This window comes from Drosophila novamexicana, unplaced genomic scaffold, assembly GCF_003285875.2.
Source record: "Drosophila novamexicana strain 15010-1031.04,08,12 unplaced genomic scaffold, DnovRS2.1 tig00000387-arrow-pilon, whole genome shotgun sequence".
Taxonomy (NCBI): domain Eukaryota; kingdom Metazoa; phylum Arthropoda; class Insecta; order Diptera; family Drosophilidae; genus Drosophila; species Drosophila novamexicana.
In genome coordinates, this window is record NW_020824800.1 from 1,419,969 (window position 1) to 1,447,773 (window position 27,805).

A 27,805-nucleotide genomic window follows, 5' to 3' on the forward strand; every position below is an offset into this window, starting at 1 on the left:
CAACTTGTTGCCTTGCACGTTGGATGCTGTTGATTCGCTTTACTCGCGCTTTATATGTGCATATGTATGTTATCAATGCAAATGCATATACGCACGTTTGCCTGCAGTGATTCCTTAAATTCAAGGTGGACCCGAGCCCAATCCATAAGGTCAGAGTCAGACTGCATGCAGCGACATGCACGCGCGTTGGTTCGTTGCTTTGGGGTGGTGGAGCTGCTCCATCTTCTGGGTTAGACGCACTATTGTCCTCTGTAAGTCCTCATTGTAACAAGCGCCCAGAATCATTGTCTTACGCATACGTCGCCCAGACTCACAACAATAAAATCAGCAGCAGCAACAACAACAAAAATGCCAATGCAAAAAGTCGCCATAAAAAGAAGCTACGCGAATTGTCGTCGCATCGCTGAAAGTCGCTTTGCCAGGCGTCGCCCAAAAATAAATGCAATGCGCTCTCCATATATACACTCAGTATTCATCCTACACACACACACACACACACACACACACACACACCAACCAGTTGCCTTCGAGATCTCAACTCGTTGATTAACTCGACGGCTTCCAAGTTCATTGCCCCAACTCAAGGCGATGTGCAAGAGGAAATTGAGAAAAAATTTACAAAATAAAACAAGAGAACAAGAAATCGTGCTCTACTTGGGAGTGCCCGACTAGGAGATATTCTGAAACCAGCGCCGACCTGCTCCTTGCAATTTTGATGGGAACGGAGGAAGGATATAAAAGTTTACGTTGCAAAATTGATGCCTTAGCTCTGAATTTGATTGATTTCATGCAATTAGGACAAGTTCAAAATTTGAAAACTTCAGCTCTTACGGTTTCCCATATCGCGTCTATTCATACGGACGGATAGCCAGACAGACGGACATTGCTAGATCGAGTCAGTTATTGATGCTAACCAAGAATATGTATATTTTGTTTAAGGTTCCAAGATACCTCCTTCTGTCTGTTACGTACATTTGCACAAAAGCACTATACCCTTTTCCCCATATGGGTTCAGGGTATGATAAAAAGAAGAAATCATAAGGAAATAACTGAGATTGTATGTTTCTTTTAAGTTCTGTGCTCCCATATTATGTTTCAGCTCTGCTCTGGTTATGCAAATTCATATGGAAGAAAGAATAAGCGGGTATTAATCGAAAGGCTATAGTAATTTGTACAGTGTACTCTATTAGCTATATCCACAAGTCATATTCAGCAATATACACATTCATTTAAATATTTATTATATGTACATATATGAAACATATATGTATGTAAATGTAGCCTTTACCAATTAAACTAGCGAAAATATTGCTTAAGTCTAAGACTTGAAATAAACATTTTGTTCTGGAATTGATTTGGCATGAGAGGCATCTGTGTCTAGCACGTGTCCTAAGTAGATCTTAACTAAAATCTCTAAAGCTCCGGCTGAGTACATTTAATAATTTCCTTAGTTGAATTAATATAATATATTTGGTGCCAATAAATAAGAACTCGTACGGGTAGATCTCTATTGCTATATACTATAACCGGACTGGTAATTAAATATATATATATATATATATATATGTATATAAATTAGTATAGTTGTCTTTTTGTGTAGTAATATTATCGTAGCACTTGGCTAGCAGAGCAGGACAATGTTGCCGCTCTCGTTGCCTGCAAGGAAGGCGCGATTTAGCGGCAACACCGCGAGAGATGTGAGTACGCCCCGAAACGTTTCGGAGCGGAGTTTGGTGACAGTATTGAGGGCATGCGAGTTGGCCACATCCGCATAGACACCTACACGATTCCCGGTTGTGGCATAGACCAGTGAGGAGCCAACGCTTTGCAGGAAATGGGCAGGCTCCGGCGGCGGTCTGTAAATAGTAGGCAATGAAATTCGAGTTCGAAATTTGATGGCCAACTTACTTGAGCTGATAGTGTAGAATGCCGTCCAGGGCATGCCATACGGCAAGGCTGTGATCGAGCGCCGAGCTAATAAGCACCTGATCGCTGGGCGCCGTCAGCTGTAGCAAGTCACATTCCATGGGCCGCCAGCTGTTGAGCACAATACCGGTGCGTGTGTCCAGCTGTACAATGCCGCCCGAGGAGAGACCTGCGGCTAACCAATTGCCTGACGGGGCTACCGCCAGACAACGTACTGTGGCATTTGGCAAAGCTGCAGGGCAGACGCGCCATTCATTTACATACTGCATGGAGCGCGCATCAATGATCCTGACCGTGGACTCGGCAGTGCCAGCGACCACCAGCGGCGAGTGAGAGGGCAAGCATTTGACAACGGTGACCGCACTGTGCCTGGGCGCATCCAATATGCTCAACGGCCGTCCAATGAACGGATCCCACAAGTGCACACCCGAATCACAGGAGACGACATAGCGCAGCGACTCTAGGAAACTAAGGGAGTGTATGGACTTCTTGTGCGCTGTATAGGTGAATTGACAGGCGGTGCTCTTGCGTCCATCTCCCTCGCTGCGCAGCGACCACAGTTTGACCGTCTTGTCCTTGGAGGCAGACACAAAGCTATTCTCGTTCTCCAGCGCATAAATGGCTCTCACCGAGTTCGTGTGGCCCACAAAGGATTGCAGGCGAATTTGCTTGAGGTTTAGTGCCTGATTGTCCTTCTCGCTGCGGGTCGTCTCGTGCCGCCAGTAGGCCAGCCAGTTGCCTTTCAGGTGACGCGTGCTGGGCATATGGTCCAGTTTGTAGGCAACCATATCCAGCAACTCCATGCTGCTGCTAGAGACCTGTAGCCGGTTGCCGACAACCTGGGTGCCAAAACTATTTGCTGCGGTCTCGCAAAGCGCTGCATCCGTGACATCCACCGGACTAACTATTGCTGACTGGCTAAGCTGAGTCTTGTCCTGTCCAGCGCCCGGTTGCTCATGCTCGTGGCACAAAGTGAGCACGAATTCCATATTGCTTAACGTGCGTTGCATTATGGACTCGCCCAGGAATCGCAGAAAGGCCAAGTAGGCAGTATGCGCAAGTTCCGGTCCGAATACATCGCGCAGCTCCTCCAATGCCCGTTGCTGTTGGCCTGGAGCGCCGCTCAGGGACAGATTGGTGAGATCACAACTTAAGTCGTTGGGTAGTCCAAACGCCTTGTTGAAGATCAGAAAAAACGGCGCGAACAGTGACTGGCACAGATGCTCCCGCGTCATGTCCGAGCCCAGGCGCACACTCAGCGCATAGCAGGCGTCCAAAAATTTGCGAGCCAGCAGCGAACGCCCCAGGTAGCCACTGGGCATCAGCAGATTGGTAGAGCTCAGTAGACGCAGTATCGGCAGCAGAATGGCATCCAACAGCATGTGCTGCAAGTGCTCCATTATGGTGGCATCCATCAGGCAGGGCAGCATGTACTTCACCAGCTGCAGCGAGCTGATGATGGCGCCCTCGAGGCTGCCCGTAATCCGCTTCGAGCAGAGACCAATCAGCTCACTTATGTGTGGAAAATACTGTAGAAGCAGAAAGTTTTCGCCATAGAGCGCTACAAAATAAAAGAAATGGAAAGGAAATGTAAGCAACACTTGCATAAAACTGTTCCCTTTGGAGATGCCCCTGGGGATAGATAGAAGACCAATAAGATCTGTGACTAACACCGATGACTAACAAATTAAATATAAATATTCCAATTAATTTATGATACTGTAATAAGACATACCCGCAATGGACATGAGGCATTCGAGCACGCGGGCCGCGCTGCGATCGCCGACAACGCGGGCATTGGCAATGCTGAAATAATTGAGATTGGAGGCATCTGCCGATAAGTCACCGCAGTTTCCCACTTCGAACTCGGGCAGCAGATTTTCCTGACCCACATAGCAGAGCGAGAGCAGCTTGAGCAGATTGCGTGTTATGTGGCGAGCAGTGAGCACCGGTCCCAAGCGATGCGATAGCCAGACGAGACTCTCGGCGCTCATCTCGCTGATGCGATTGTTTTGCAGGGCCTTAGCCTCCGAGATGCGCGATATGACTGAGGCCTGCAGTGAGTCACAGCCGTCGGTATCCGCTTGCGGGGCAGACTCCGTTGATTCATTTGCCGCTGCGCCGGTGACCTGGCTGATGAGCTCAAAGCTGTCGACGCTCTTGCGGGAGCCAATGTCACAATCGATGGCGCTTAGCTGGAAGCTGCGTCTTATGCTGCTGGCTGGTATCTCAATAGTGGGTGAACGTGGCCCAATCAAAGGCGCCGGCATGGCGGGTGGAGGTGTCTGTTCCTGGCTCTGCAGCGACAACTTATCTGGGGATAATTTGGCGCCGTACATGAGCTCATTGATTGCCAGCTTGTCGGGTGAGCTGCCATCGGACTCGCGCGCCTCCTCTGCAATGGCTGTGGACGATGGACGCATATCAAAAGAGTCAATAGATTTGTTCTCCTGATCCTCCTCGAACGTGAATAGCTCCTCAACGTCTGGCTTGGGCTCCGGCTGCGACGCTGGCGGCTCCTCTACGGCATAGTTGAGATTCTTGCTGGTCCGCCGACTGCTACCGCGATGATAGTGATAGCCATTGCCCTGCTCTGGCTCTTTGTAGCCGCCAACAGCTTCGATTAGCGGCGCAATAAAGTGCTGCAGAAAGCAGCGGAGTCCAAAGCGCACGATTAGGCGTAGCAGGAAGCTGTGGTGATAGAGCTTCACGGATTTGCGCGACTTAAAAGAGCTGCTCGAAGAGATACGTAAGTGGCCACCATTGTTATTGCTGCTGCTGCTGGCCGCATCGTCCACCTGAGCGCCGCTTTCCACGTCATATAGCTTGAGCATCGGCTGCAGCAAATGCAGTTGGGTCTGCGCAATGCCCAAGGCCTGGGCAACGGGATCAAATAAATTCCAGGCAGTCAGTATTGAGGTGCGTTCATCCCGCAGCAGATCAATAATGTGCGGCAGTAGCAACTCCACAGGCGCAAACTGCTCATAGGCAAAGGCCAGCGGCTCGAGCAGGCGACGCACATGAGCACAGCAGGACATCACCTTGCACTCCGCAATTTTGCGCTCGAAAAGCACACGCTGGCGATCCAGTTCCGTGAAGCGTGCACACTCGCTGCCGCCGCTGCAGTTCAGATGTGTGTGCAGCTCGAGCAGCTCAAAATTAAGCTGGAAGGCGTGCAGGGAGCGCACGAACGCATAGATCGAAATGTAGTTACTGGGAAAAGGCAGCAGCGCATGGCTGAACATGGGCTCCAGTAGCTGTGCCGCACTGGTCGGCACGGGCAGGCCCTGGCTGGGCACATTACTCTCTAGCTGCAGCAGCAGACGCACCACATGACGCACCGGTTTTGGCAGCTCCTGGCTGTATAGCTGGACCAGCGTGCGGCAGGCAGACAGGCGGCTTTCTAGGCTCGCGCTTGGCCCGTTCGTTGTTAGTAGCGGTCGCAAACGCTGCATGGCATACAGCTCTACAATTAGGCAGCCCATCACCTGCAGCTCACGTTCACGGCAATCGGCCAGCAGCTGCTGCAGACTGTGCTGATGTCGCGTACGCGGCACCAGCAGATTTTTCGAATTGGTCTGAATCGCCTCATCAAGTGCAAACAGCTGATTCGTAAATGAATGTTCGGCCGAGTTGTGCTCAAACAACAAATCGCTGCTTATCATTTTCTCCTCAGGATTGGCTGAGGCGCGTTGCTGCGGAAAGGTGCGCGCATAGAAAGTCTCCAGGGATTCCAATTGCTGCAGCAGCAACGCAGGATTATAGTGCTCCGGCAGCTCAATAAAGTTGGTCATGGTGTAGAAGCTGGCGCCTGTGCTCGATGACTCATCATTTGGACGCAGTGACATCCGAGGTGAGTTGCTCTCCAAGCAGCTGTTGCTATTGCTCATTGTTGAGGCGTGCAGATTCTCCGTGCTTCTGGCCAAGCGCCTGTTGTTCTTGCCCCTGCTATTGCCATACAGCTGGCTCATCCTGGGCGCGTATTTGTTAAACCAGGGCGAGACGTAGCGACGCGGCGGATGAGCTTGTGTGAATAGCTGTACGATGCCGCGCTGACTAAGATTGCAATGCTGATCCACCAGGCTCAGGCATACATTTTTGGACTTGATGGCCGCCTTGCCGCTTAGCTTGTAGCTGTAAAGAATTAAAATAGGAGTATAAAAATGTCTCAATAGGTAATCGCAAGGTACCCAAAATTTAAATCGATCCAATGATGCAGTCGCTCGCTAACGTACTGTGATTCCAGCGCTTCACGATGCTTGCATATGAAATCCTCGGGGCAAGTGGCCCACGCGGGCAACTCCAGGTCGGGCAAGTCTTCGTGTATGCTTTTAAATATCATTGGATCCGAATAGAACTCGGGTATGCATTCGTCTGGCGTCCATTCCTGAAGGCGTTGTATCGACACCGGATACTCGGCGGGCACCCAAATGGGTCGCACATGGGCGCAGAGTATCGATTGTGGCGTACGCCGCGCCATATACACGAAATACGTAATCTCGGAGAGAAAATCGGATACATGATGCGCAACCTGCATCTGCTCCACAGGCGTCACAGCTTCTGCCGCGGCATGCTGACTTGCGTGCGTGTACATGAGATCTAAATGGACATCGCCTTTGTTCAGGCGATACTTGCTTTTGGTCAGATCGCGCCAGTTGAGGCCGTTGCGGGCCGCAAAGTCCGTAACCCAGGGCATTATGTGATGATAGGCGGCATTGGTCAGACTCCTGCCACAGGCATTGTTTAGTATAGTGAGATAGTCAAAGTTGGACAACTGCCCGTTGCACCACATTTCACAGTATTCGCGAAGATTAAATTGAGCTGGATCGTATGCCAGCTTGAGATCGATGGTGCTGCTGGAGGGCAGCTGTTCCGGTGATTCGGGCAACTCCGGGCAGCTCAGCGGCGACATGGCCACAGTGGCGGACTGCTCGTCCAGCAGCAGATTGCACTGCAGGCGCGGCATCACCTGCAGCCAAAGATTCTCGCGCAGCAGCACGTGCTGCAGTCGCAGATCGCCCAAAAACAGGCCCTGATCCTGCAAATGCCGCGACAGCTGCAACAGCTGATAAATTATAAATAGCGTCTTATTGTAGCCTCGACCAAGAAGTGCGGGACTGTAGGTGATGCAGTCATATAGGCTGCTCTCCAGCGCTGGTGGATAGTGGAAGATGCAGTAGTGCGTGCTGGTCTCAATGGCCACCAGAGCAGGCAGCACATTCGCATGACAATCGCCGGTCAAGTCCTGGTTGCTGCTGGCCGTTCCATCACCCTCCTGTTTGCACTTCAGTACTGGGCAATTGTAGATGCGTTGTATCAGCTCTCGCAGCACCACATCATGTGGCTGTAAGCCGCCCGTGTTTTGGTGGGGTGCTTTGGACTGCGTCCCTGCCCCAGACCTGCACTGTTTGACATGGGCGTCCGCGTACTGCTTGTAGGCCGCCTCCCAAAGCTGCTTAAAGTTGAGATTTGCCACATTGGAAACTGCCTGCGAGTAGCTTAAGGGAAATTGTGTGTTTTCACCACTAGCACCTCGTGGAGGCAGCGGGTGGACTTTGCGCTGCGACTGCTTGCGGTATGTTTGTACTAGTATGCGTGTCCAGGGATGCTCCAGTGGTCCTGTGGGATGTGCACGTCGATCCAAATGTGGCCAGTGTGTAAAGTGCGAAAGTTTACGATGACATTCGAGCGCCTGTAGCCATTTCTTATCGCATATCAGTTTGTAGAGGCCCTCGTCTGATTCACACACAACATGTTGTGGATTAATACCGATTTCTTGCCATATCGCATCGTCGCTATCGCCCATGTCTAAGCCTCCGACATCCGCCTATAACTCTAAACTTGGTTCCAGCACAAAAACAAAACGAACTGTGCAAATATAGAGATGGGCTGTGATAAATTCGAGGGCACGATATACACACGCACGACTTAGCACGATATTTGGTTCGCTCATATCACAAGACACACAAATTAATTGCAACTCATGTAAAAAGTATACATATTAATATTTTTGCATTTATTGAATACAATAATAATTGCATGTTTCTCGTTTAATTGTTGCTCCTAAATTTTGCGTGCCAAGTTGTGTCGCCCAGTGTTGTTTTGCAGCACTGTCAGCTGTGACAAGAGACTGGGCACCTTCTAAAAAAATACCAAAAAAAAGACCAATATTGTAATCGATTATTTGTTTGCAAAGAGATCATATCGATAACATTTGAATAAACCACTATCCATTCAAAATGTACAGCATCTAACACTTTCACAACTGAGCTGTCAGTTAAAGGTTACAAATATTTTTTTGGTTTCTGGATATTTAGAAATCCACTCAGCGTCAGGTTAACGGCCAAGCAATGCGCTGTTTATGTGTGTCGAGTTCAAAAGGCCAGCGGCGGCTCAGCGGCAACGGCAACGGCAACAATAATGCGAAAACACTTGATGATGGGTTGTTGACTGGTCGCACAATCCAATGTCATGTTGTTGTTATTTTAAAGAACGGCGCAAAATTATAAAATAAATAAACATATAAATAATGAGTACATATATTGAACAGCTATCATTGTGCTTATCAGCAACATTTGTTAAATTTGTTGATTCATGCAAAATCAAAAATCGAGAATTTATAGAATTTATTGAAACATATTTGGACAACTTTTTGAGACGGGCACGGAAAAATCAGTTATTAATATAAACAAACTATAGAGAAATTTCTGAATAGAGAACCTTATTTAAAAAGATCTAAGAATTGCAAAGTTTACATTTTCACATTATTACAGAATTCAAATTTTTTTTTTATCGTTTATCATTTGCGCCTCAAAGAGCCGCACTCTTTGCGTAAGCCTAATCTTATCAGTGGGCTCTGAAGATTGGGATTCTATGCGAGCGTTATTTTAATTGTATTACTAACTATTTATTTGCTTATGCCTTGTCGGCATCTTAAAGACTGGTTCGTAACTCAGACGAACAATTGTTACACCTGCCGAAAGGTCAAGGTGTGCCATTGTTTATTTTATGTTTTATGTATGTGCGTGTGTGTGTGTGTGTGAATTAATTTTAAAAATTTTCCACAATTTTGCTGTGGCCACTTGAGACTAGAAATTAAAAAGATTGTATGGAGAGAGTAGGTCATTAATCTACCAAGCTCAGACCGTCAAATAGTCGCAGAATACCCGTTTAGAGGGCATATTCACACATCGAATGCGCTGCAGCTGCCCGAGGAAAACAAAAAAAAACCCGATAATATGCATCCTCTGTAGGTGTTTAATAATAAGTGCCGTTTACTTCCGTTCTTAATAATTGGCAGCTAAAAATATCATTTATATATGTAAAATGCATCACGCATGTGTCTCGGCTTTGGCTTTGTAATGCGGCCACGCCTCCAGCCTCTGGCTACTGGCTGCCGGATCCGGCTGTGTTTATTAGGAAACACTCGAGCAAATATTAAAAAAAAAAAATGCCACAATTAAATATTGAATTGACTTGACAAGCGGACAGTTCGAGTGTGCGAGTAAAGGTTCTTACAGCTTTTCACACTTTTAATGAGTTTTGCATACAAAATGTGCATATATATGCACATAAGCAGGCCTCCCCCTGACCAGGTGCTTAATACTTCTTTATCATATTTGTAATATGTACTTAAGCGAATTGTAAATGCAATACAAGCCGTACGCACATACATTTGGGGCATTTCAAAAAGCTTCCAAATGCCTGGGAAATTTTGCCAAATACGAGCAGGCCGTAAAGCGGCGACTCGCGACTGTTATTGAACCATTAATGAGCTGTTCGAGCAATTAAGATATTAAGATATAACGAGTTTCGATGACACACCTACAAGAAACAATTATGCCCACAGGTGGATTGTAAGCGTGCGACTTCAATATAAACTGAATCACATGTTGACAGATTTATATCGGATATATGCTAGCCTATCGGATAATAGATATCTGGAATCTTATCGGCAAGATGCAGTTCGCTTTTGAAGGTAACTCTTGCTGTTGCTTTGGTACAAAAGTCATTGATTATAAAGTTGCTGGCGCTATAAAGATTAGAATGTATATTATTATTAGTACAGTTGTAAAAGCTATATTTAAGATAGCAAGTCGCCTGCCTTTACGACTTGTACATAAGTTAGATAATGCCGACCAAGGAATATTAACTGCTAAAAAAAAAAACTAGAAAAAAAAAACCCAACATAAATGCAGGGTAAAGATCAAAACGCATTGGCCGACTCCGACACACACACACACACACACACACGCACACTTGGCTAACTTGACAGCCTTCAATGCGCTGGCGCCCCTGGAGATCACTCAACTCTCTGGGGTTTGAGCTGCAGCCAGCAGCAGATACTTGTTCGAGTCCAGCTAAACTAGTTCAAGTCTCGTGACGATTTTTCACGACTACGCAAAACTTTGGCTAATACACCCGCAGCTAACGTCTAATACCATGAGCTTGTGGTTTTCCTGGCGAGCTGACCCTCAAAGTGTCAAAAACTGTTTAAGTGCTCGACTCATTTTCAGCTATTATTTATTTGAGTACTTTAATTGTTGAAGTATCTATTAACTGGTTTTTTTCTTTTTTGCCATAGTTGTAGTTAACAAAGCGGTGATTACCCGCCTGAGTTGTGATCATGCTGAAAATTATGCAAAAACTTACATTCGCTGTTTTTCTGTGTTGTAAATATAATTGTATAACTTTATGAAAAATACCCGGGCAGGGGAATGTTTGGATAACTGCAATATTTAATAGTGTTAATGAGATACTTTTTTTAAAAATTAGAATGTTTGTTAATTCCCAAACGATTAAATGTCTATATTAAAATATAATTTGTTGTTGATTTGCTTTAAAACCCTTACCATATATATATAAAAAATATTTTTTATTTTTAAATAATTTTACCGTGTACATATTCTGTCTGTTTTAACAGTTTGCGAATTATAAGTACAAAACACATGTGTGTATTGGAAAAGAACGAATCTGGGAAGGGAATTCAGTTCAAGACTGACAAATCTTTAAGACGTTAAACTTGTATTATATATATTTTTATAAATTGAAAGATAAGTATAGTATGAGTATAGCTGTACTAATGCTGTTACTTATATAGATAGATATATTGTATAAGTATTTAGTATACCCCTATCCCTCTTAAGAAGATACAGAGTCGGAGTCGGAGTTGTTTCCCAATGAATGTTATCGTTATTTACCCGGCAAGAGACACAGGGTACAATATATTCTCCAGCAAGCTTCCCCGGCATGTTCCCGATGCCTTACCCAATATAAATGGAAGTGCGTTTCGCAGTGACACTTGGACATGTGACTGTAAAATGCAACGCTGGCAAAGAGGGTGCAATGATCCGTAATTTGACTCAAAATCGAATCAAGTGCACATTCTTATGACTATGCCGAGAGATGCATCAGAAGTCGCAGCACCAGCACCGAGTCGTCTGTCCTCATGGAGGGGATTCAGAATTGTGGCAAGAGTTTCCTCTGCTGTCGAACGGCTTTCAGCTGTATTTAATTGACCCAAACGCAGAGTGTGGCGCCTATTGGAGCTCTGTTTCAGTTCCATCAATTCAGAGGTCACAGTCCGCACTTTACTGATTGACAAAACACTTGCCGAGACGCGGCGCATACCATAAATAGACCGTCCGTCCATCCATAAAGGCATTTTATTTCGTACGCTTCAATTAATTTGTACGAATAAATAACGCAAAATACTCAAATGAAAGTTAGATACTCAGAGTATGATGGCCAGTATTCGTCGTCGACTCATATATACGTACACAAATATACCAGCTTGAACCGGAAATGTTTTCGGTCAGGGACAATCGGGCAGCGGTTTTAGCCGGATTTGGGGCTTTGCATGAAAATATACCCGATATTTTCGGTCGTTTTCAATACCCTATACCCAACCATGAGACCTTGACAGGTTGTCCACGAAGTCGATTACGTATTGAAAATATAATATATTTGTCTGCCTCTTCTTCTTTTCAACAGATCTCTTCAGTAAATAATACATAGATTTGATTATTGTATAAGTAGATGCTTCAATTCAGATTCTCATTTATATAATTTACCGTATGTCGAGGGTATTAAATGTTCGATATATCATAGAGAACATTTCTTGTCATTATTATTTGGCATAATTTTTATTTAAATGTTATACAAACAATTCGATTTCAATTACAGACTATCATGGTGAGGCATGCTATGATGGCTAGTTCGCTGACTTGTGGCCAATTAAAGAGCCGCCACCAATCTAAAACAGAAACAAGAAAGAAGGGTTATTTTCGGCACGCCGAAGATTTAATACTCTCATAGTGCATTGCCCGTATACAAGAACCTACTTTTCGATCGATGGTTCCTATGGCAGCTATATGATATAGTAGTCCGATGCTGATAGGATTTATCATATGTATGAGGAGCATAGTAAAACAAATAAATGTCGAGTTTGGTCAAGATATCTTATAAAACAAAAAAGTTTTCCATACAACAACCAAATTTTTGACCGATCGTTCATATGGCAGCTATATGATATAGTAGTCCGATGTAAATAACATCTTGCAAAAATGAAGGGGGAATAGTGAAATCTCTAAATGCCGAGTTTTGTCAAGATATCTTGAAAAACAAAAATATTTTTCATACTAGAACCTAATTTTCGACCAATCGTTCCTATGGCAGCTATATGATATAGTAGTCCGATGCTGATAGGATTTAGCATATATATGAGGAGCTTAGTAAAACTAATAAATGTCGAGTTTGGTCAAAATATCTTCAAAACCAAACAAATTTTCCATACTAGAACCTACTTTTCGACCGATCATTCCTATGGCAGCTATATGATATAGTAGTCCGATGTTGATAGGATTTTGCATATATATGAGGAGCATAGTGAAACTAATAAATGTCGAGTTTGGTCAAGATATCTTATAAAACAAACAAGTTTTCCATACAACAACCAAATTTTCGACCGATCGTTCCTATGGTAGCTATATGATATAGTGGTCCAATATAAATAAGATCTTGCAAAAATGAAGGGGACATAGTTCCCTGGACTAGAAACAGACAGACGGACATGGCTTTAGCGACTCGCCTCTGGATCAAGAATATATATACTTTATGGGGTCGAAAATGTCTCCTTCTGTGCGTTACACATGTCACGATCAAATTATAATACCCTGTGCAAGGGTATAGCAACAGCAATGAAGATCATCACACGCAGTTCCGAGCTGTCTGATCGGACCGGATTACATACGGATCACATGCGTGGGAGGGTGGGGGGCAACTTGATATGTTGGCATAAGATCTGATGGGAATGGCGCGCGCATTAATTAAAGCTGTCTGCATTCATTAAAAGAATGGTGTCCTCGAGAGAGAGTTGGTTGGGAGCAGGGGTGGCAGGGGAGGGGGCATAAATAAAAGTGCTGATAGCAAAAGTAATTAATAAATTTGTTTAATTAATGGCCGTTATTATCAATTAATATGCTATTTCCTCTTCTTTTTCACTTTATTTTTATTTGTTTCTTATTTTTAATATTTCTTAAGTACTTATATTATATATATGTATATACTTAGTACTTGGGAGCATGTTGAGCGTGTTTGCTCTTGATTATCAGGCTTGTTGAGTTCAATCGTTCATTTGCTCTGCAGTCTGGACAAAGTGTGCCATTGATAATAGGAATATAAAAAAAAAGAAAAGTTGACTGATAAACCTGGAATGCCCATTTATTGAGAATATATAATATAATAATACTAAGCTGTCCTCAAGTACCGGGCCTGAGACTATATAGTATAATGCCAAAACTGTTCTCAAGTACTTGGCATTTAGTTTAGTTGGATGAAACAACATTACGTATTATTCTGATAAGATTCTATAAAGTCGATTGTTTATATGATTTATATGTATATATATTACAACATAGTTGTGGTCGGATCGGGTTGGTAAGACGGAATAGAACGGATATTATAATTGAATGTTACGCTTTTCTTGGCTTTGGCAAACATATCACGTTTCCACTATAACAATTTACAACAGGCAATGATATACATTAAGATAGCTCATTTAGTTAAGGCAAAGCTCGGGTTTCGTTCATCAAGAAACTTGAACATATTTGATATACCATATAGTATATACATATAAACATAACTAAGCCGGCGTAAACCGCAACCGGGCAAATGTCGAATATTATAGTAACAAAACTCGAAACTAATTTCAGCTAGAATTTTTAATAGACACTCGTGTACCAGATGTACGAATATAGCGTGCTTAGTCGACTAATACTCAAACCATTCACTTTAGCACCCTACCAGAACCAAACCCCTCCCCCCCCCCCCCCCCCCCTAACAGCACTTAATTGCATTGCACAAAAGCAAAAACCCGCCTTTAACTGGTAACGGTTTTTAGCTAAGTTTGTGAAAAAAAAAAAGTTTGAGATAGAAAAAGTGGTTGCACGTGCTGAATACTCTTTTGTCGAGCATTGAGTGTATGCGGAATTCATTTCAGACTCGATTGCATTGTTCGAACTATAAACGAATAAGCTTTATGTGATTCATCAAGCCTTTAAGGATATATGAGAATCTCAGATACATTCCGACACCTAACCTAAAGATACAAATTGCAAGCTTAGTTCGTTTTATGCAAGAGTAGTATAAAGATTAGCTGCTAATTTTGAAAATAATTTAAAACATTTTAAATGTGACTAAAATTGACTTCATAAAAAACAAATGTATTTTAAACAGGCAAATTATTTGCAATATACTCCATGACTTATAGAGTAATTTATATAGACAATTGCCTTTATTTGAAGTTGAATGCTGTTTGCTGCAGTTAAACTTTTATATAAATACGAAAATACATGTAAAGCTAGTTAGTATATGTTTAGTTCTGTTGTACCTGTTGCGCGTGTACGGTACGTTAATGATTCACATCGAAAAACTGCTAAATATTCAATATAGCCTCGAATCGAAAGTTAAATAAACGACAAAAAAATTTGCACTAATTGTGGCATATAACAAAGCTCCTTGGGAACGCTTGAAGCATGTGAAAGACGACGTCGATCACGAGCACGGGCGGCTTGGTCAGATAACGCTTTTTATGAGTTGGACCTGTAAACAATACAAACATACGCATACATATGCATGTATACATGTGCATGCATACATATAAAGCTTGCGACTCCTTGACGCAGCGATTGGCGCTTGCAGCGACGCCAGCACCAACAACTCCAGAGACAGCAGCAGCAGCAGCAGCAGCAGCAACAACAGTTGAAGCAGAGCAGCAGCCGCAACAGCGCTTATCTGTTCGCATATAAACTAAAGTCAGTGGAAATAATTTCTCATTTGAAATTTAACAGCCGACGTGCGCGGAAGGCAGAACAAAAGCGCGAAGATCGTATGGTGTGAATACCGCTAAAACGAGTAGCGACAGGGAAAAAGCACACGCACACACACACACACTCACACGCTGACTAAGAAGCAAGACAAAGAGGACTACAGTGGACAAGCAGTGCATTTCATAGCACATTTCAGTCTAGTGTGCAGTACGATTCAAGTTGTCGTTGCGTGTGGTTCTTTAGCACGGTCCCTCTTCACCGCCGTCCCTCTTCCTCTCCCACACTGTTTCTGTCTCCGTCTCTCTTGCTTTCGCTGTCTGTTCTGTTGCGCGCGCGCTTACTGTGAAAAAGTGTACAAAAGGAAAACAGTGTAACCGACCGTCAAGGATCTGTGTGGCAAGTGTAATTGTTGTTCGTGGCGCCAACGAGCAGCGTAATTTGTAATCGTGGCGAAGGAATTGTCCAACCTATTAACGTTGCAAGAAAACCGAGCCGAGATGACACAACAACCGCAATGGGGCATAAGCTTATCAAAGTGTAAGTGTAACAAGAATCTAACAAAAATGCATGTGTGCGAGTGTGTGAGTGGGTGAGTGTGTGAGTGTATGCTGTGCTATGTTTTGAATTGGGAATTCAAATTCAAATTAGATTTTGAATTCGTTGAACTCGGTTTCAATATTCTTGAAATGTGTCTTAATTATTCTTTAACCGACATTGACCGACAACAACAACAACAACAAAAAGAATAGCCACAACAATTTAATGCCAACTTAAGTGTTAAGCGCACATGTGTATGTATGTATGTGTGCATGTGTACATGTATATACGAATATCGCATAAAATACAATGACAAAACGTTTTTGTTTCTTTGCATTTGCACTTCCGATTCAGTTTTTTTGGTTTTTTTTTCGTACATGCTTTGCTTACGAATATTATAATACTGCTTGATCTTTGTTTAAATGAATTATGCCAGGCACGCGTCAACATAATCAACAATAATCTTGCGGTCTATCGATCTCTAATTTGCCTATTTCTATGTGCATATGACGGCGTCTCGTCCAAATTTGCATGTGAATTAAGAAAGGCGAGACAAGACGAGACGATGACGAAACACTTGGAACATGTCAAAATCATACAAAAAAAAAATGAAGCTCGACTCAAAGAGTTCTTTGCTATTGCGATGTTGTCTACGCATGATTGTAGGGTGCACGGGCTTCTGTGATGCGGCTTATCGATTTCCGCAGGCTTTTTGTCAACATTCTCATTTAGATATATATTTGTTGTGTTATACATATATATTAGCATAAATTCCCCGGCTAGCCAGTCTTGCCGGATAATTTATAAATAAAATAACGAAACGTATTTATTTATACGTGAATCTTTGATTCTGACAATAGAAGAGAATATAGTATATATATTTTGTAAATAAAGAATATCATTTAAAAGTGATAAATAAAAGTGCTTAAGCCTGAAAAATATATAAACAAATGCCAGACACCGGAATATCATTAGAAAGTATTTATCTAAAAATCTGATATATATATAAATAGTTCAAGAATGTCGTTCTAAAATTTAGTTGCTAGTTTCGAATCAAACTCGTTGTTGATAATATGTTTTCCATGTGGAAATATCGTAAAAGTGTTGAACGATCGTTAAACAAAATACAATTTGCCGGCTATAAAGTAATCTTCCCCTTGAATGGGGCTAGCGGTAGCTTGACCTCCTTATATAGAGCCAACATTCATTTCCTTTCCATTGTTTTTGGGCAAGGTCAATGTAATAAAAGAATTCTCTTTTTCCACTTTGTCGTCTAGGTTTCATAATAACAAGTGTTCGGTTCTTGTTCAGGCATTTCTCTGCTTTAGAACATAAGTATAAATAAAATATATATATAGATATAGAATGTATGTCCGAAAAAAAAGAAAATGTTGTAACGCTTCGAACTGGAATTTATTTACAGGTTTATGAACGCGTGCGCTTTTTTTTTTGTTATATGCAAATTTTCGCCGTAACGACGTAAAAAACGCTTTAAAATATTAATTTATAGTTTTGCATTTTTTTTTGTTTTCTTTATTTATTTATTTACTCTTATTTGTTGCTGTAAACGTGAGCCAGGTACTTAACTATTCGAAGGTTTGACACCTCTGACTGGCCATCCATCATGTCTCAACTTATAGATTTTTCAGTAGGCCCGATTCTTGGATTCTGTCGAGCTGCTGTGCTTATCTCAGTGAAAGCTTTCTCTCACTCTCTCCCCCTCGCTAGCGCCGTGCATTGATATATGCATGCTTGGACTCGATGAACTCTCGGTATTAAAACTTTTCCATGCCTTATCCGAAGCCAAAGTGGATCGATGAACGCGCATATCTTAGACATGCCTCGTACTTTAGCCTCGAGCTAAATTTTCGCAAGAACAAAAGCCAAACAGTACGAGAATGCATTATATGTCTAAAGAAACCCGATTACAAGACATGCATACATATATGCATGTACATTTTATAAGTGAAAGTGAAGTGATGAAGCTTGAAGGGACTGCAAACCTAGGAGATACTCTGCATTCTTAGCAAATATTTGCATCTTCCTTCCATTACTTAAAGCTTAAACTGCTCTGCTTCTTCTGTCACTCTTTTGTAGAAGACTTCCTGCGACTGTTACATGCGTCTCCACCAAGTCATTGTACCCTGTTTTACCCTAACATATTTGCATGTGTTCACGCAATAAAACCAGATAATAAAACTGACTAGTCAACGCTTATCTGCGATGCCCGCAATAATTATTAACTTAATGTTAAGCCCATCGTAAATTAAGTTTATCCACTTAAAAAGCAATAACAAAAAATATTATTAATAAACTCTTTGTGTACACTCGTATATACGTATTAAAAGTTGCATCAAATGGAGTTTCAGTCGTCCCGGAAATGTATTTCATACAATTCTCATTAATCGCTTATTATAGCAATTATTGCGCTTATCGCTCTTATCATGATTCGCAATGGATTTGAGCATTGGCACATGCTTTACTTTCCGCTACCATATCTGGACAGTATATGGGGATATATATGTACCTATCTAATCGTGTGATTGGGCCTTAGAACCGCGTGAAATACGGCCACACCCGATATGATTAGCGCCCCATTATAGCGCCCCATCCCGATTTTGTTTCAGATTTGTATGGCTTGTAAATTTGCCGTCGAGTGTCGGCATTTTGTTAAAGTATTTGCTAAATAGTATGGTAAATATTGGGACATCATCAAATTGTCAGCCGGACTGAAACTACGTAAAAATATTTATTTGTATGAATGCTAATTTATTGATCCAATCGAATTGGCAGTCGGTGACGTCGATGCGGTCGGTCTATAATAAATCAAAAGCTCATCTTTTTATACACAATTAACACATGTATCTTAAAGAGATGTCGAGCTTGAAACCGGAACTGGAACTGGAACTGGAACTGGGTCGGGAATCTAGAGTTCGGGTTCGGCTTGGGATTGGGTGAAGCGTGTATAATTACGGCTCTGACAATGAGAACATCAACAATGCCCATTTTTGCTCTAATAATAATGTCATGAATTGTTAGCTCTTCGGCTTGGTAATGTGTTAATCAGCTTGTTGTTGCTTGGGTCAATGTTAAACATATTTTGTATTTATATAAAAATCAACCTTCAGAGTCATGTCGACATTTCAAGAGATACAAGAATTCAATTGGAAAATCAACGGAAACCCGTATCAATTGGTTGTTGTTGTCGTTCTTGATGTTCTGACTATTTTAAAGCACCAAAATAAAAATAAAATAATAAAAAAACAAACTTGAGTACAATTTTAATTGCCGAGCAACTGGCGCTTTATGATCCATCAGAGCACACTTGATATATGTACCTCCGATTTGGGCTGGCTACCTTATCGCGAATCTTTGGCATTTGGCCTTATCAAGACATCATTTCAATTAACAAATTATGATATGAGGCATACGTAAATGAAGAACTTCAACTGAACCATAAACCAGCGGCCATAATTCAGAGAAATAAATACAAAACAAAAAACAAGCGCATACAATAAACTCATAAATATTTGTATACATATGTAGATTGGGCAAGATCTAATCGTTCAATAGTTTCTATAATTTGTATAATTTATTTAGCTTTACCCACAACGAGAGATTTCCAGCTAAAAACCTAGGTGCTTGGGTCACGTTACAGATCCGTTTCCGACTAATAATTTATATATATATATATCGAGATTTATATATCTGGCAGTCGCATGCAATTTGTCTACACTAATTGAAAAACTTTCAAATTGTTTATGCGCATGTTAAACGATTTTATTCAATTTAATTTGTTCAAATTACCCAAAAGCATTTGCCGATTGTCACTGGCCAATGTACATTGACGTCAGCATTTTAGTACTAAGTATTTTAGTATATTGTTAATTGTTTTATTAACCAAATTGTATTGTTTTTTTATTAAACAACAGACTTTATATTGCCGCAACGTGTGATATTGGCCATAATGGGCTTTCTGGCCATCCTGAATGCGTACACGATGCGCGTGTGCCTCTCACAGGCGATCACCGTGCTCGTCATGAAGAAGAACAATACGGACGATGGGGATGACAGCCATGCGATTTGTGAGCCGGATGACCTGGACGAAGGCACCGCCGCCAGCGGTGGCGAATTCGAGTGGTCCGAGGAGCTCCAGGGCCTGATTCTATCTTCCTTTTACATTGGTTACATTGTCACGCATGTGCCCGGTGGCCTGCTCGCCGAGAAATTCGGCGGCAAATGGACCCTGGGCCTGGGCATACTCTCGACGGCAGTCTTCACCATGCTCACGCCTCTGGCCATCAACCTGGGCGGCTCCGACTGGCTGATTGTCACCCGTGTGCTGATGGGCCTCGGCGAAGGCACCACATTCCCGGCTTTGAGTGTCCTGCTCGCCGCCTGGGTGCCGGCTAATGAACGCGGCAAATTGGGCGCTTTGGTGCTGGGCGGCGGTCAGGTGGGCACCATTATGGGCAACATGCTGTCGGGCGTGTTTCTGGACTCCTACGATTGGTCATTTGTGTTCTACTTCTTTGGCGGTCTCGGCGTTATTTGGTTTGTCATATTTGTAAGTATTTTCTCTTGGTAAATAACTGGTAATTAATTAAAATAAATTCAAAATTCAAATAAACCAGCACGTTCAGTTGAATTAAGCTCACTTAAGCCTAAAAGATTAGCTGATTTTAATCGGAATAGGCTCAAGCTAGTATTTGAATAATTCGATTAGCATTTTACTGTTAAATCAATTCCATATTCTTGTACATGAAACTAGTATCTTACCAATCAAATTAGTTAAGTAGTTAAATAGTTCACTAATTCACTAGTTCATTTTGTTAGTTCTATTCAAGCTCAACTCCGTCTGAACTGCTTTAAGTCTGTTAAGTCTGTTGCATTACCTAAAGTCTGTCAATCTATTAAGTTACTAGCTTGACTTAACAGTTCTGTTAATGGTGATATTTGCGCTGTTAACTCATATACAAACTGTACTTTACATTGCAGATCATGCTGTGCTTCAGCGACCCCAGCAGCCATCCTTTCATCAAGCCCAGCGAACGCGAGTACCTCATCAAGGAGATCGGCACAATTGGGCGCAACGAGAACCTGCCACCCACACCCTGGAAGGCCATCCTAACCAGTTTGCCCATGTTCGCGCTGGTCTGTGCGCAAATCGGTCACGATTGGGGCTTCTATATCATGGTAACGGATCTGCCCAAATATATGGCCGATGTGCTGCAGTTCTCCATTAAGGCAAACGGTCTCTACTCCTCTCTGCCCTACGTGATGATGTGGATCGTGTCGGTGGGCAGCGGCTTTGTGGCCGACTGGATGATCCGTCGCGGCATCATGAACACGACAAACACACGCAAGCTGATGACGGGACTGGCTGCTTTTGGCCCGGCTATTTTCATGGTGGGCGCTTCATATGCCGGCTGCGATCGCGTCCTCGTCGTGGTGCTCTTCACCATATGCATGGGCCTGATGGGCGCCTACTATGCGGGCATGAAGCTCAGTCCGCTGGACATGAGTCCCAACTATGCCGGCACCCTGATGGCCATTACGAACGGCATTGGTGCCATTACGGGCGTGATCACACCCTATCTGGTTGGCGTCATGACGCCCAATGCCTCGCTGCTCGAGTGGCGCACCGTCTTCTGGGTGGCCTTTGGCGTGCTCTTCATCACGGCCATTATCTACTGCATTTGGGCATCCGGCGAGGTGCAGCCCTTCAACGATGCGCCCATCGAGCCGCGCAGCGTCGACTTCGAGGCCATGGAGCGCAAGCCGGAGCCCAAATTGAAGGCCATGCAGCACAGCTCCTAGTGGCCACGTACCCAAAGTGCCATAGCCATCGTCATGGAGCATTCGTCATGGAACCTCCCGAAGACATTGTTAATGTACAACGTACATCTTGCGATCATCCATTGCAATTGCTAGTTCTATAGTATGCCAAATTGTCGGCCCCCAGTGCGCTGTCTAACTAAGTATATCTAAGTATATCTATAATCCGTAAGCTTTCAGCTGCAGATCCCTAGCTAACTATCCCGCCCGCCTCAGCTCCGATTAAGCGAATTTACTTTATAATATCTACTTTGTGTATTTGCCTGTAGCATGTACCCCTCCCTACCCCTTATGCCCACCCACTCCTCTTCCTCGGCCCTCTGCAGCCATTTACTCTCTTAATTATTATTTAGTATTTAATCGAAACAAATTCAATTTTAGGCTAGCAAGAAGAACAAGTTAAGTTGATAGATTGTATCTAATGTGTATTGCGAAATGTAAAAACCAACCCAATTTAATAATTGTACGAAATTTTTTAATTGTTGATCAATGTGTAACGTTATCGTTAAAACATAATTGTTTTTATAATCTTAGTCCAAATAAAGTGCATAAAATAATTAAAAATAATAAAATCTGATGAGATTTTACCAAGTTTCTATAGAATATTTAAGTGTACCATTTACACATGAATTTTAACCAAGAACTATGTTGTGTGTGTGTGTGTGTGTGTGTGTGCGTGTGCGTGCGTGGACCTGTGTCTGTCTGCGTATGCATGCTTGTATGTATGCATGCTTGTTTGCCGCTGTGCAGCGAATTTAAATAAAACGAAGTGCTCTCCTCCTCGATTCTCAAAAATGCAGGTAGACTGCAGTTTTTCATGCTTAACTAGTGGTGTGTTTTTTTTTGTGATTTTTTTTTTTGTATTTTTTTTTGGTGATTTTTTTTCGGTGTTTTTTTTTGTTTTTTTTCTCTGGTGTCTTTTTTTTGTTTTTTTTTTGTGATTTTTTTTGGTGAGTTTTTTTGGTGAATATTTTTGGTGAATTTTTTTTCTGTTATTAACAGGTATGTATGTAGGTATGTGTGTAGGTATTTATGTATGAACGCATGTACGCATGCATGTATAATTGCTTGCATGTGTGCATGTATATTTGCTTGCATGTATGCATGTATATTTGCTTGCATGTATGCATGTATATTTGCTTGCATGTATGCATGTATATTTGCTTGCATATATGCATGTACACATGTGTGCATGTAGGCATATCTCTTTCCTTATTTTCCCGGGATTAGCGTTTTCCCATTCATTCAGCTCTCCCAGCTTCACAATTGTTTGACGAATAGAAATCATTGTATGGATGTGAAATAACTCACATGTTTTTGTTGATTTGATTATATTTGTTATAAGTTGAATTTTCATTTATAATGTTGCCAATGCAGCGGAAATTGCGAGAGCTCTTTGACTGTAAGTAGCAGAAGGAATGGCAGCAATCGAAAGTTATGACAACTGATCGGAACAGATCTGCAGGTGCAGCAGCGTTTAATCCTTTGCGGATTCACCTTATTAGCCATTGTCAATGCCTATACCATACGCCTGTGCTTGGATTTCTCACTAGATCGCATTGTGCGGGACTGCAATGAGTTGGCTGCAGTGAATCCCGTTAGGGTTCCCACGAATGCAAAGCCACTTTTGGGAATCAATCTGCATACGGCGAGAAATGCACCAGAAGGATTTAGAAGGAGGACAACCCAGGCACGTAAAACTGGGCCACAAGAGGACTTGGGAATGAAATTGCCCTACAATGCGACGATCACAATTTCGAACAGCGCCGATGTCTGGACAAAGGAAGTGCAAGTTCTGGTCACCATATCCTTCTACACCGGCTACATGATCACCCACATTCCGGGTGGACGCTTGGCGGAGCGTTACGGCGGCAAATGGGTCCTGGGCTCTGCAATATTATGCTCCGCACTTCTCACGCTTCTCACGCCCACAATAGTTCGCAACGGTGGCCCCAATGCACTCGTGCTCCTGCGCCTGCTAATTGGCTTCTGCGAGGGACCCACCTTTCCGGCCGTGAGCGCTCTGCTGGCCCAATGGGTGCCGGAGAAGGAGCGCGGCCTGCTCTGCAGCTGTGTGCTGAGCGGCGGCGAAATCGGCATCATATTCATGCACCTGGTCAGCGGGCTGGCGCTCGAGGAGCACAACTGGGCCATTGCCTTCTATGTGGTAGGCTCCGGTGCGGTGCTCTGGTTTGTGGGCTTTGTGAGTATGCGTCTAGTGTTTGTCAATAGTCAAACACGCCCAAGCATGTCGAGCACAGTAGGGATTGCAATTGCTAGTCAAGCCTTGACGGATCCTTCCCAGATTATAGTTTCAGGAATATTGTTAGATTCAGATTCACCAGACTCGGCATTTATTAGTTCTGCTTTGCTGCTTATATACATATTCTATACATATTCTACAGCTCTATAGATCGAATATGGATTTATAGCTAGCTTTTCTATTTTCCAAGATATCTCCCCAACAAACTCGGCATAGCCTTTATTTCTTGTAAATATTGTTTTACTATATTATCCTAAAGTGTAAAAAGTTGCATAGGATGCTTTAGAACAAGAGACAATGATGAAGCTTCTTCGAATCTCGAACTGATTCGTCCTTTTCCGCAGATTTTAGTCTGCTACAGCAAGCCGGATGCCTCGCCGTATATACAAAACACCGAGCGGGATTACATCAAGAGTCAGGTGAGCGATGAGCTCGTGACGGATGATGCGAACGCCAATGAGGCCGTGCCCTGGAGCAACATGCTCATGAATGCACCCATTTGGGCGCTGATAGCAGCCAACATGCAGCATGACTGGAATCAGCACGAGCTGGCCCAGGAGCTGGAAAAGCTGCTACACGAACTCGAAGCCAAGGGCAAATCATTTTGGATGGAACTGGAGGCCAGCGTGCAGCTGGCGGCCCCACATCTCTGCAGCTGGCTGGCATCGCTCACATCCGGCACGCTCAGTGACTATCTGATTGCCGAGGGGATACTGAGCCGTACGCAGACGCGTCGCCTCATGTCGTGGCTGGTCTTTGTCAGCGTTTCGATGTACATGCTCCATCACAAGGAGAACTGGGCGACTGCATGGAGCATTATGGCCTTTGGAGCCTATTACGCGGGCATCAAGCTGCTGCCCCTGGACATGAGTCCGAACTTCGCTGGCACCCTGATGGGCATCTCGAATGGTCTGGGCGCTCTGCCCGGCCTGTTGCTGCCGATGTTGCAGCAACTGGAATCCGAGTATGCCATCGTGGGCAGCATCCGTGCAGCGTTATGGCTAGTCTGTGCCGGGTACATATCGGGTGATGTGCAGTCCTATAATAGGGTGCGAAATCGGCCACCGAACCGAACCTGAGCTCTCAATGGTTAATTACAAATGTTTATATTGCTTTAAATCTAGGCTAATCTTAACTATTTGCATAGTTGGGACTTAGGCAATACTAATATTTATATATAGATCGTAATACACGAAAGGATACTTAAACGATGTTAGTTTCATTATCGTCGACTTTCATTGTTAAAACTAGGTGCACAATAACTAAAACGGGATTTTCCACATTTTTATATGTATATATAACATCGGGCTTATCGATTGATTTGTTTGATTAGTTTTGGGGGTGAGGTTAGGGGTGGGGTTGGGGGAGCAGTTATCGGTATTAACATAGGTAGCACAACGAACGCATAAATGCTGTGGCTCAAGCTGCGTCTGCCCATCCTGCTCCCCTCCTCTACATGGACGCTTGTGAGAGAAAGCCGGACTGGGCCATGGCTGACACGGAATTCATGTCGATGCCCAGCTTGCGGGTGACATTGATTTGAGCTAGCGCCGCATTACGCAACGAGTAGACATGCACCAGCTCCGCCTGGCTCTTGGCATAGAGCAGCGCCTTCTCAAACAGATCAACGGCACGCTGCAGCTGGGCGCGCTGCACCTCAACGGTGCCGAGCGTCTCGTAGGCCAGCTCGCACTTCGGATCCACATCGATGGCGCGATTTAGCAACGTGACGGCAGCCTCAATGTCGCCGCGCCACTGCAGCATCATGATGGCCTGATGGACGAGCAGTGCCGGATTTGTGGGCGCCCTCTTCATGGCCATCTCGTAGAACTGCTGCGCCTGGGGGAACTGCTGTTGATCGGCCAGTACCTGGGCCATCAAGCTGTAGCACTCGACGCAGTCGGGAAACTTTTCAATTGCCTTCTCAAAGTCTTGTATAACGCGCTCCAGGCGCTTCTGATCGCCGGACATCAGCGAGAGACGATACTCGGCATAGCACTTTTGCACATTGGCAATGGCATGTTGTGGGGCCAGGCGGACCGCCTTGTCGAACTCCAACAGCGCCGCCTCGATCTGCTCCAGCAGAAGCAAGATCTGTGCACGCTGATGATACACATCTGGATTGTCGGGCTTCAGTTTCTCTGCCTCCGCAAAGTCGGCCAGTCCCTTTTCGCGCTCCTCCGTCTGAATGAAGAGCGCGGCCCGTTTGATGAACGCGTAGGCGCGCAGCGTCGTGTCCGCATCATCTGAAAGATTTCAACTGTGACAAGTCCCTAAACATGGTGTAGTTGCTGCTTACCATTGGCTAGAATGGCGTCAAAGTCGACTTTGCTGTCGGCAAAGGAGCCGCAGAGTAAGTGGAATGTGCCGCGCATTAGCAACGCCTCCACCTTGTATTGTGATTCGGCCTCCGAAGATTCAATTTCCTCGGTGCATGCCGCAATAATTTCATCATATTTCTGCTCCTCGAATGCTTGTCGGGCGCGCAAAAAGCCGCGTGCCGGTGTATCTGCCACAGCCGAAGGCGGCACATTCATTGTCTGCAGCGGATCGGCTATAAAGGAACGCATGTAGGTGTTGATGAAGCTTGCCGAGGGCACGACGGGCACTCGGTCGCGCAGACCCTTCTCGGCATCCAGGCGGCCGGTCTCCTTGAGCACTCGGTCAGCAAACATGATGGTATTGTTGTTCTGGAACATCTCCAGAATGCAGGTGGCGGTCACATCGTCCAGACACTCAATCATATCCTTGGTGGCCTCGTGGGCTCGTGCTCGCCTATAGTAGGCCTTGGCATAGCGCGGATTGTACTCCAGCGAGAGGGAACAATCCTCCTTGACCTTATTCCACTTCTTTAGCATCTCGTAGGAGGCAGCGCGGTTCTGATAGAAGATTGCCATGTCCGTGCGATGCTCGGTGGGACACTTGTCGATGGCCTTGTCGTAGAAGCTGATGGCCTCATCGTACTTGCCATTGCGATAGCAATTGTTGCCTTCCGTTTTGTAATTGTTTGCCTCCTTCAGCGGTGACAGCTGCTCACCCAACTCGGCCGACTTCTTTTTGCGCTCCAGTTCCGAATCGGGAGCGGTGCCATCTATGGACAGCGTTTCCTCTATTTTGCCCTTCGGGCGCGTCTTGCCGGCATCCTTGGGCTTGTTTTGCGACTTGCCGCGCTTGGTCTCGTCGCGTGAACTTCTGTTGAGTACATACATGCCCAGGCCAATGGCCAGGGGAGTGCCCAATAGAAGCGCCACTTGCCATTTGTTTAGCTTAACTGAGTTCATGTTGAGGAACGTTGCCATTTGTGGGCCTTCCTAATGTGTGTGCAGCTTGTAAAAACTGCAAATAGAGAACATTGTGTAATAGTCGACGGGCCTTATCACACGCAGAGTTCAGGGCGCGAACGCCGAATCGCTAAATGCCGGGGGGCCATTTGTCACCTAAGCGCTGCCCTTCCCCTTATTGATTTTTAGCATGGTAGCAGTTCGGCGACGGCTGGCTACTCACGTTTGTCTTGTAATTTAACACTGCAATGAATTTTGCAAATATGAACTGTTACTTGAATGCTTTTTAGTGAAAAGTAAATACAAATTAATATTATGGAATACAACTAGCCTCCTTAGAAATAGAACACACCGAACCGAACAGCTGTGTAACCGTTGAGCTGCTGAACGACTGTTATGCACATGTGACAGCTGGCAGGGCGCCCACAAAAAGCTCGTTGCTATAAGAGCCATGCATTTGAAAAACTCACCATTTAACAGAATGTGCATGGGATCAACAGTTTATCTTATTATAGTTAACAGATAATCATTGCTCAAATATACCGTATTCTCAATTTGCATATGATTTGACATAATATATCACATACAATTAATGAAATATTTTAATTGATTTCGAATAAGTTAGTATTTGG

The 27,805-nt window shown here is 44.0% G+C and overlaps 4 protein-coding genes across 4 annotated transcripts; 2 read left to right on the forward strand and 2 right to left on the reverse strand.

Annotated features, from left to right (window-relative positions):
• Positions 1-1,285: 1,285 nt before the first annotated feature.
• On the reverse strand, positions 1,286-7,784 carry LOC115759710 (WD repeat-containing protein 81). Its single transcript, XM_030700710.1, has 4 exons — positions 6,117-7,784; positions 3,662-6,060; positions 1,909-3,487; positions 1,286-1,856 (listed from the first exon to the last, which is right to left on the reverse strand). The coding sequence occupies exons 1-4, from the start codon at positions 7,730-7,732 to the stop codon at positions 1,622-1,624; spliced, it is 5,829 nt and encodes a 1,942-aa protein (XP_030556570.1). The 5' UTR covers positions 7,733-7,784; the 3' UTR covers positions 1,286-1,621.
• Positions 7,785-15,284: 7,500 nt separating this feature from the next.
• On the forward strand, positions 15,285-22,169 carry LOC115759711 (putative inorganic phosphate cotransporter). Its single transcript, XM_030700711.1, has 3 exons — positions 15,285-15,791; positions 19,724-20,358; positions 20,790-22,169. Exons 1-3 carry the CDS (start codon positions 15,752-15,754, stop codon positions 21,609-21,611), a joined length of 1,497 nt encoding a protein of 498 aa, XP_030556571.1. The 5' UTR covers positions 15,285-15,751; the 3' UTR covers positions 21,612-22,169.
• A 772-nt stretch (positions 22,170-22,941) lies between these two features.
• On the forward strand, positions 22,942-25,005 carry LOC115759837 (sialin). Its single transcript, XM_030700930.1, has 3 exons — positions 22,942-23,031; positions 23,087-23,832; positions 24,237-25,005. Exons 1-3 carry the CDS (start codon positions 22,992-22,994, stop codon positions 24,969-24,971), a joined length of 1,521 nt encoding a protein of 506 aa, XP_030556790.1. The 5' UTR covers positions 22,942-22,991; the 3' UTR covers positions 24,972-25,005.
• Positions 25,006-25,142: 137 nt separating this feature from the next.
• Positions 25,143-27,498, reverse strand: LOC115759836 (mitochondrial import receptor subunit TOM70). Its single transcript, XM_030700929.1, has 3 exons — positions 27,397-27,498; positions 26,192-27,228; positions 25,143-26,138 (listed from the first exon to the last, which is right to left on the reverse strand). The coding sequence occupies exons 2-3, from the start codon at positions 27,189-27,191 to the stop codon at positions 25,345-25,347; spliced, it is 1,794 nt and encodes a 597-aa protein (XP_030556789.1). The 5' UTR covers positions 27,192-27,228; positions 27,397-27,498; the 3' UTR covers positions 25,143-25,344.
• Positions 27,499-27,805: the final 307 nt, after the last annotated feature.

What these genes read in the sequence shown, in the direction of transcription:
- LOC115759711 (XM_030700711.1), top strand. Translation starts at nt 15,752, where the DNA reads ATGACACAACAACCGCAATGGGGCATAAGCTTATCAAAGT. An exon ending in GGGCATAAGCTTATCAAAGT is followed by an intron (nt 15,792 to 19,723) that starts GTAAGTGTAACA and finishes ATTAAACAACAG; the next exon opens with ACTTTATATTGCCGCAACGT. An exon ending in TTATTTGGTTTGTCATATTT is followed by an intron (nt 20,359 to 20,789) that starts GTAAGTATTTTC and finishes TTTACATTGCAG; the next exon opens with ATCATGCTGTGCTTCAGCGA.
- LOC115759710 (XM_030700710.1), bottom strand. Translation starts at nt 7,732, where the DNA reads ATGGGCGATAGCGACGATGCGATATGGCAAGAAATCGGTATTAATCCA. An exon ending in ATGCCTCATGTCCATTGCGG is followed by an intron (nt 3,488 to 3,661) that starts GTATGTCTTATT and finishes TTTATTTTGTAG; the next exon opens with CGCTCTATGGCGAAAACTTT. An exon ending in ATTCTACACTATCAGCTCAA is followed by an intron (nt 1,857 to 1,908) that starts GTAAGTTGGCCA and finishes TACTATTTACAG; the next exon opens with ACCGCCGCCGGAGCCTGCCC.
- LOC115759837 (XM_030700930.1), top strand. Translation starts at nt 22,992, where the DNA reads ATGTTGCCAATGCAGCGGAAATTGCGAGAGCTCTTTGACT. An exon ending in ATTGCGAGAGCTCTTTGACT is followed by an intron (nt 23,032 to 23,086) that starts GTAAGTAGCAGA and finishes TGATCGGAACAG; the next exon opens with ATCTGCAGGTGCAGCAGCGT. An exon ending in TGCTCTGGTTTGTGGGCTTT is followed by an intron (nt 23,833 to 24,236) that starts GTGAGTATGCGT and finishes CCTTTTCCGCAG; the next exon opens with ATTTTAGTCTGCTACAGCAA.
- LOC115759836 (XM_030700929.1), bottom strand. Translation starts at nt 27,191, where the DNA reads ATGGCAACGTTCCTCAACATGAACTCAGTTAAGCTAAACAAATGGCAA. An exon ending in TGACGCCATTCTAGCCAATG is followed by an intron (nt 26,139 to 26,191) that starts GTAAGCAGCAAC and finishes GAAATCTTTCAG; the next exon opens with ATGATGCGGACACGACGCTG.